Source organism: Gavialis gangeticus, unplaced genomic scaffold, assembly GCF_001723915.1.
Source record: "Gavialis gangeticus isolate Ggan-Ray unplaced genomic scaffold, GavGan_comp1, whole genome shotgun sequence".
NCBI classification, from domain to species: domain Eukaryota; kingdom Metazoa; phylum Chordata; order Crocodylia; family Gavialidae; genus Gavialis; species Gavialis gangeticus.
Genome location: NW_017729022.1, coordinates 173,181,252 through 173,190,086, shown reverse-complemented (window position 1 = coordinate 173,190,086; position 8,835 = coordinate 173,181,252). Strand labels below are relative to the sequence as shown.

Here is an 8,835-nt window from a genome sequence, read left to right as displayed (position 1 = left end):
GCCATCATCACCCTGCCAGAAAATTAGTGGATACTGAAGCGCATCATGTGATCAGTGTGTCTCAGCCATTCTCTGAAGAGAGTTGTTCCTGAGTTGCAACACAATGTCTCGATTGCCCTGTTGTTCACCAGCCAGAATGATAGCCACTTCTGATGTTGTGGGTGCATTGAAGCGCTGCTCATGCTCACCAGCTGGAGTTTTGTCTGCATGAATGACAACATTATACTCTGGAGACATCTTTTCCATGGCACACTTGAAACCGTGAACATAGTTGTTTTCCTTGTGGAGCATGTCTTGCAACTGCAACACCACCTGTAGGTTGGTTTAAATGACATTGTTGCAATGCTGTTCAGCCTACTTTGTATTGTTATCCATGAAGTAGATCTGAAGGAATTTGGGCTTTTCATTTGGGAGTGGCATCAGACTGCCAATCTGATGATAAACCTGGCCATGCACTTTAAATGTGGACATGTAGCCATATTCTCTGATGTCTTTTGTGGTGCCAACAGATGTCATTTGGAAGCATGAGTTGCGTCTTCTAATGTTGCTTTGGAAATGATGTGCATCTGGAGTGTTGCCTGTCAGCAATGTATGAAGGGGTTCAGGAGGACCATTCATTTGGGGCAGTTGAACCTTGACACTGTTGCAGTATAACCCTGGAGTTTCTCCTTTCCATCTCATTGCAAGGCAGCAGTTGCAAGAAGTTGCTATTGATCCAATTGCAACTAATGGATCAGAACCATAATCCAAGGCTGGATTGTAGAAGAATGCAGAGTTTTCTTTTTCCCTCCAGGGCCAGTTCCTGGTTGCAGCCATTGCTGCTCTGTTTGCAACTTGCTGTGCAGGAGTTTCAGTTGCTCTGGATGCAGCCATTGCTGCTCTGTTTGTTTGTCGTCTTGCAAGTTGCTGCTCTGGAGTCTCAGCTGCTCTGGCTGCAGCTTTTGCAAGGCAATTTTTGGCAAGATTGCTTCTTGTAGATTGCCTTATGGGGAATGTCTCTCACAACCCCTTAATCAGTCCCTGAGAAGGCCCAGTACAGTTTTCTCCCTGGACTTTCCTTAAGCCCTCACTCTGCCTGTGGGTGCTCCCAGGTCCTGTTAACCAGTCCCAACAACAGCCCTTAGGGGAATACTTCTAAACGCGGAGCCTTCTCCAGCTGTACCAGTTGACTTTGGCCAGGAGCTCTGAGTTTTGCTAAAGAATGTTTTGCACATGCAAATTTATTCTGCTTCCCTGTCACAGGGGTTTATGCAGTATAGAAATAAAAAAAGGCATTTTTTTTTAGCCAAATCAAAAAATAGCATCCAGGTGCATGCCCCTGGGTCCCCTTAGTATGCATGCAAAGTTTCAGGTCTCTAGGTATCATGGTCTTGGAGCTATGGCACTGACACACACACAGGCCCTTTTATTAATATAGATTCAAGAATTGTTCCTCCAAATTAAGCGCCTGTACCCATTACACTTTTACAAGAATGTAATTGGTCTTTATGCCATTGGAAAGAAGGAGCAAACAGATAAAAAATATATATGGGGTAACTTTGCCCAATCTGGTGTAGAATCAGTTTGGAAAGAATCAAAGATAAGACTACCCTCGTGTAAATTATGCTGATGTAGGTGTTGTGTATCTGCAAATTATAGTGAGGTAGCCATGTGTTCCACACAAGCAGGCTATTACCAGGTTCACCAATACCTAGTGGTACGATGCAGTTCTAGAGGCATATAGGAGACTACTTTGGGATAAGCTGCTTTTTGCATACTTGAGATTCTAAGAAAAATTGCTTCAGCATACAAAAATTATATATATATACACATAAAATCACACCTGTATATACGTAACATGTAGCCAGGCCCTAAGATACACGTGAGAGAATTTAGAAAAAAATCTAACATTTGTAACATTCTTAAACGTTGAAAAAGCCTAGCATTTTTGACGATAGAAAATAGTATTTTTCCACTAGAATTATTTATCGCTATTTTCATCATATAGGGAAAATTAAAAGCTATTGGTAGCAACTTCAAGCACAAATAAAAGCAAATGAAACTGGTACTATATTCTAGTTTGCAAGCCAATGACTTAACACTTCCTAACCTGCTGAACTGTTCTGCTCTGCTATTATAGTATATCAAATATCAAACATTTTAGTGTTTAACTTTCTAATAGAGTTGTAGTATGCCCTTTGCTTACAGCTTTTTAGTAATTAATGCAATTTTATATTGCCATTTTTGTAACACACATACCTAATCATTAGATAGGACTTAGTTCATTTTTTTTTCTGGCGGGTACAATTTACACCCATTGTTCAAATGGGGAGATATACTGGCAACTTGAGCCAATGTAGGTAATTCACTGACCCCACAATTAGGTTTCCAAAGTGAAGGTGCAAAATTGCACAGACAAAAATGAAAATATGGTGCTATAATCCTTGAAAAAGATGAGACTAGTCACATACCTGAGTCTCCAATTGAGGCCCATGTTTTTCTCCAGGCACCCCGGTATATGTCAGATGTTATGCCACTGGTATTTTTCAACAGGCTGGTCAGAAGAGAGGTAGAAAAATGCACAATTGGATTTTTGTAACTCAAAAATGACATTTTTCCATCTAATGAGAATAAGAACTTAAATGGAGTTTCTTTTGGGTTAAGAATGAGCATAAGACATGGCAGGGTGGGAAGGGACCTGAGCAGATCATCAAGTCCGACCCCCTGCCATGGGCAGGAAAGAATGCTGGGGTCAAATGACCTCAGCTAGGTGTCTATCTAGCCTCCTTTTGAAGACCCCCAGGGAAGAAGCCAGCACCACCTCCCTTGGAAGTTGCTTCCGGAGCCTAGCTGCCCTGACTGTGAAGTAGTGCCTCCTAATATCTAGCCTGAATCTGATCTCTGTCTACTTATGGCCGTTATTCCTTGTTACTCCCAGTAGTGTTTGGGGGAACAGGGACTCTCCCATTGCCTGCTGGTCCCCCATGGTCAGTTTGTAGACAGCCGCCAGATCCCCTCTCAACTTTCTCCTGTGGAGGCTAAACAGGTTCAGGTGCCTTAGCCTCCCCTCGTAGGGCCTGCCCTGCTGCCCCCTGATAATGCGAGTGGCCCTCCTCTGCACCCTCTCCATGCTGTCCACATCCCTCCTGAAGTGCGGTGCCCAGAACTGGATGCAGTACTCCAGCTGCAGCCTGACCAATGTCACATGGAGGGGGAGGATCACCTCCTTGGACCTGCTCGTGATGCATCTGTGTATGCATGACAAGGTGCAGTTAGCCTTTCTGACTGCATCCCCACGTTGGCAGCCCATATTCATCTTGGAGTCAATAATGACTCCAAGATCCTTTTCTGCCTCCATGCTGATAAGAAGGGAGTTCCCCAGCCTGTAGGTATGCTGCTGGTTCTCTCTCCCCAGGTACAATACCTTGCACTTGTCAGTATTGAGTTTGCAGACATTAAAACTCTCCCTAAAAAGTTGCTTTCCTGGAAGGAGCAGGGCATTACATCGACCTGACTCTGCAGTGTCTGTACAGATTGGGTGCTTCAGTGGGGCTTTTTGGTGCTTTTAGCTAAAGCTGATTCAATCAGCTATTAGATAAAAGCACCAAGAAAGCCCCACTAAAGTGCCTGATCTATACAGACATTGGAGGAGCTGGGTCCAACTAATGCGCTGCCTCTGCTGGGTACATGCTAGGCTCGGCATTGGAGTACACGAGTTTAAAGTAAAGTGCTATTTTGGGGGATGCGTTTAATGTCTGCAAAGCAGCATTTGACTAATATATTTTTTCTTTTCAGAAGCTTAAGAGCATCTAAAAACTGAGGCTTAAAATGTATATATTTTTAACTATGTGAAAACTGTAGTATAAATTACTAAAACTGGTTATTCATTTGTTCTTAAGTTTAAGGTTACAGTTACAGTTACAATTTGATTACATTATTTCCTACTATATATTAAATACTGATGGGACAGACATTTCAGTGATCTACAACCTTGCTCTTTTGGTTTCATTGTATAAGAAGACATCTCCTAAAATTGTTCCAGATGCTACAGATAATCCTCCTTTTTTCTGAAGTCTTTCAAGCATGTGCTGAATCATTGCAGTCTTTCCAATGCCAGAGTCTCCTGAAAAAAAATAGACAGGCTATTTAAAACATTTCAGCTGAAATTTTCAAAAATATCCACAGCACAAATTTGTGACAAAAATTGTATATATAATCTGTACGTTGTTCCTCTCACTGCGCATGGAATCGTGTTATGCCAGATTAGGTCCCCGATCCAATTATCCTAATGTATAAAAATTGAAATTTGATGATTAATGAAAACTGTTGGGTATGTAGGTGTAGCAAATAGATACTACCAGGAATATGGTAGAAAATATGACTTCTTCCACTATTGCTCCATTTATTTTTCCATTCCAGACCCTGATCTGGACTTTTTAATACCTTAAAATAGGGGTGCCAGGTCTGTACTGCGGGCCTCCCTGGGGCACAGGGCAGCAGTGGCAGGGATGGTGGGACCAGGGAGGATGATGGCAGGGATGGTGGCAGTAGGGCAAATGATGGTAGCCCAAGTGGCTTCAGGGAAAGCAGGACTGTGTCCACAGAGCCCTTGCTTGTCTTCCTGCTGACAATAGCCAAGTCCACTGGGACCCAGAGGCCTCAGATTCTGCAGCAGGTCACAACCCTCTAACCAGGCCCCCTAACTTCTGGTAGCCTGCTGGTAGTCCAGTGGGCAGGATGAAGCAACACCACAAGTTGGATCCAGCCCATGGGCCATGTATTTGACACCTTTGCCTTAAAAAAAACAAATCTACAAAGGACATAAAAACTGATAAAAGCAGCATGTCATGAACACTGAGGACTGTGAAGTGCAAGGGGAAATGTGTTCATGCCAATCTTCATCAAATGTGTTCACCCAACCTAAATCTATTATTGCCTTTTCTCAACTAACAAATTAATAACTAAGAGCCAAAAACTACATAAAATATGAAACTTTAAAATGCTGTTCATGACAAAAGAATTTGGGAAAAGATATCCCAGTTCTGTATATTTAGTGCAAGTCAGTTTAGGGCTCATTTCTCCAGTTTTACTGGCAGTCAATTGCTCAACCAGTATTTTGCTAAATGCTTTATTAACAGCTTGCTGCGAGATTGGTAAGGACAGCTAACCTACAATGAACGCTACTTTATGGAAACAGTTACATAAATACTAATGGAATATTCTGGGCACAGCTACACATGCTATGAATGCATCTGAATAAATTCTGGTCCCAGGGGCAGGAAGTCATCTGGGGTAAAAGGATCCCAGCAAGATAAACGTCCAATTGACTCTTAAAGGAGTCCAGAGTAGGTGCTTGCACCACCTCTGGCGGCAGTCTGTTCCAGGCCTTGGGGGCTCAGACAGTAAAGAAGTTCTTCCTTATGACCAGCCTGAAATGGTCTTGGAGGAGTTTGTGACCATTTAAACTTGTCATCCCATGAAGTGCTCTGGTGAACAGGTGTTCCCCTAGATCCTGATGTACACCCCTTATATACTTATCGGCAGCCACCAGGTTCCCCCTGAACCTGTGCTTTTCCAGGCTGAAGAGTCCCATAGCTCTCAGCCTCTCAACATAACGCCTGCTTTCCTGCCCTCTGATCATGTGCGTGACTCTCCTCTGGACTCTCTCAAGCTTCTCCACATCCTTTTTGAATTGTGGAGCCCAGAATTGGATGCAGTACTCCAGCTGTGGCCCCACTATGCCGAGTACAGCGGGAGGATGACATCCTGGGATTTGCTAGAGAAGCATCTATGGATGCAAGCCAGAGTTTTGCTTGCTTTGTCGGCTGCAACATCACATTTGTGGCTTATATTCATTTTGTGGTCAATCATGACCCCTAGTCCCTTTCAGCCGTGGTGCTAGCAAGCGTAGCACTGCCGAGCGTATAAGCATTCTGCAGGTTTTTCTTCCCAAGGTAGAGTACCTTGCATTTTTTGGTGTTGCAGGCCATCAGGTTTTTGTCTGCCCATTTTCTGAGCCTGTCCAGGCCGGCCTGGACCACCATCCTGTCCTTGGGTGTGAATGCTTTACCCCAAAGTTTGGTGTCATCAGTGAACTTGGCCAGTCCATTATTGACACCAATGTTCACATCATTAATGAAGATGTTGAAAAGAATAGGCCAAAGGACAGAACCTTGGGGGACCCGACTGGCCACAGTGCACCACAATGATTGACTTCCATCAACTACCACTCTCTGGGTCTGACCTCAGGGCCAGTTCCCCAGCTAGTGGACTGATGTAGCTGAGGCCACAGTTGGCCAGTTTTTCTATAAAATGATCATGGGATACCAGATCGAAAGCTTTTCTAAAAATCAAGATATATGACATCAATCTCTTCTCCCTTGTCCAGGTGATATGTCACCTGGTCGTAGGAGATGAGATTGGTCATGCAAGACCGACCCACAGCAAACCTGTGCTGGCTATCCCTCAGGATGTTGCCTTCAGCCAGTTCATCAAGAATGGTCTCTCTGATAATTTTTTCCAAGATCTTTCCTGGGATACAGGTCAGCTCGATGGGCCTATTATTCCCTGGATCTACTTCTCTCCCTTTCTTGAAGACAGGCACCACATTGGCCTTCTTCCAATCTCTGGCCAGTTTGCCTGAGCGCCATGAGTTCTTGAAGATCCGTGCCAGTGGCAGAGCTATGATGCTTGCCAGCTCCTTAAGTATCCTGGGGTGCAAGCTGTCTGGGCCAGCTGACTTGAAGGTGTCCAGCCTCTCAAGGTGTTCCTTCACATGGTCAACATCGATGAAAGGTAACAATTCTCCCTCACCCTGGTCATCCCATACCGAATCGAGCAGGGCCATCCCTTGGGGCTGGTGAAAAACTGACACAAAATACCCATTAAGCTGGTTGCCTTTTTCCTGGGTGTCGGTTGTCAGTTGACTCATATGGTAACCAAATGTTACCTTTGCTTTTCCTCCAGCTCCCCACATATCTAAAGGACTTTTTATTGTCCTTGATATGTGTAGCCAGTTGGAGTTCAGTTGCAGCCTTGGCTTTCCTGGTTTGCTCCCTAGAGGTCCGGACCAGTGCAGAGTACTCCTCCTTTGGGGTGGATCCAGTCTTCTGTCCTTTATAGGTCTTTCTTTTTAGATGCAGGAGGTCCACGAGTTCCCTGCAGAGCCAAGGGGGTTGCTGTGCCCTGCCTTTCCTCTGAGACGGGATAGATTTTCCTTGAGGTTCCAGGATCGCTCCCTTGAGAAGCAACCACTCTTCCTGAACTCCCCTCCCCTTTGGGTCGTGGTCCCCTAGGTCCTCACCAACAAGACTCCTGAGCTTGTCAAAGTCAGCTTTCCTGAAGTCGAGGACTTCTGTAAAGCTGGCAAGTCAGTCAGCAAAGCAGAAGATGGTGAAGGTGATCAGTTCATGGTCACTGTCTCCTAGCTTCCTTTCAATCGTTAGGTCACTGATTAAGTCATCCCCCATTGCCAGTACCAGGTCAAACTATACTTGAGTTTATGACTTTGTTGTTTTTTTTAATAGCACTTATCAATACAAATAACTGCAAAAATAATAAAAACCTGACCACACAGGCCTTATTTTAGAATTGGATGGAATTAAACACTATTGATAGACTACAAGATTTCCTGGGTATTTAAAAGTTGACAGTTTTTGTTACCTGTGATAAGTACTGGATGTTTATTCATTAAAAGAAGGCTTGTTAGAAAAGAATAGCAAATTGTGTCCATATTTGGAATAAATTTAAGAATCTCAGTTTCACTTCCTTGGCTCTTCATTTCATCACTCCTAGATGTTGGAGGATCTGAAGTGGATGTAGTAGCTATATAACAAAAGCAGACAGACACAAACACAGCTATTACTTTTTGATACTTTGGGACTTTGACATTTTGGGACTTCTTACAAGCTTAACAAAATTAGGTTGTATTCTGCCCAGGCTGCCCCCATATTGAAAAAAAAGAAACACTCTTTCCTATGCTTCCTTCTCAACGTAACAATGCAATGCTTCCACATCGCCCTATTATTGCATTAATTTATACTAGGGTCTACTTTTCTGCAGGGCACCTTTGCTGCTGTCACCAACTCCCTGCTGATTCCCAGGTCATGAACCTTACAGCTGCATGTCCTCCAAGGGAGGGAGCTGAGTTGCTTAGGAACTGACAATTCCTATTATGGGTTAGGTGAGGAAAAGCAGAATCATAATTTGATAAGATATGTGCCCTGGATGCAAACCCCAATAGCCCCATCAGAGACACTGATGTGGCAGAACATGTCAGCAGCTGGGTAGTTAATGCCCTCTAAAACTGCTTCTGTCTCCCAGTGCTGTTTAAACCCATCACCACCAGGACTTGGCAACAATTAATTCAGTGGCACCGATCTGCCCTGAGTGCTGTCCTAACATCCATGTACTGCTCTGAGTGCTGCTCCAAACCTTAACCCCACCATTCTAGCCACCAACCCAAGTGTTGCTAGCATCCTCTTTTAATCAGTGCCTGAGGCTCATGCCCTGGTCACCCACTGCTAGTTACACCATTGTGGAGAAGAATAAAAACGAGGGACTGCTGTTGGTTTGCACAAACTGGGCACATCTATATGTGCAACTGATGTGCACAAATAAACACTGCAGCTTATTGCTCTGGAGTTTTTGGTCTTGGATGTGCCATTTGAATGTGCACACAGGAGCAAAAAACTCTGGAACAATTAGCCCCCAAGTTTATTCATGCACAACATATGGAGCCCAGTGAAAGTAATCTGGGCTGTCAGGGGACCCAAGAGGTTAGCCTTCCAGCCCAGGGCTGCTCCAACACGGCTCCATGTGCAGAGAGAGAGAGAGAGAGAGAGGGAGAGAGAGAGA

The 8,835-nt window shown here is 44.2% G+C and overlaps 1 protein-coding gene across 1 annotated transcript in view; it reads right to left on the bottom strand.

Annotated features, from left to right (window-relative positions):
• The window catches only part of DNAH14 (dynein axonemal heavy chain 14), a 333,831-nt gene that overhangs the window by 162,441 nt on the left and 162,555 nt on the right, over positions 1–8,835 (bottom strand). Inside the window, exons 29-31 of the mRNA XM_019515912.1 lie at positions 7,642–7,803; positions 3,970–4,102; positions 2,451–2,533 (exon numbers count right to left, since the gene is read on the bottom strand). Coding sequence (XP_019371457.1) covers positions 2,451–2,533; positions 3,970–4,102; positions 7,642–7,803 — 378 coding nt within the window. The remainder of the gene's footprint in view (positions 1–2,450; positions 2,534–3,969; positions 4,103–7,641; positions 7,804–8,835) is intronic.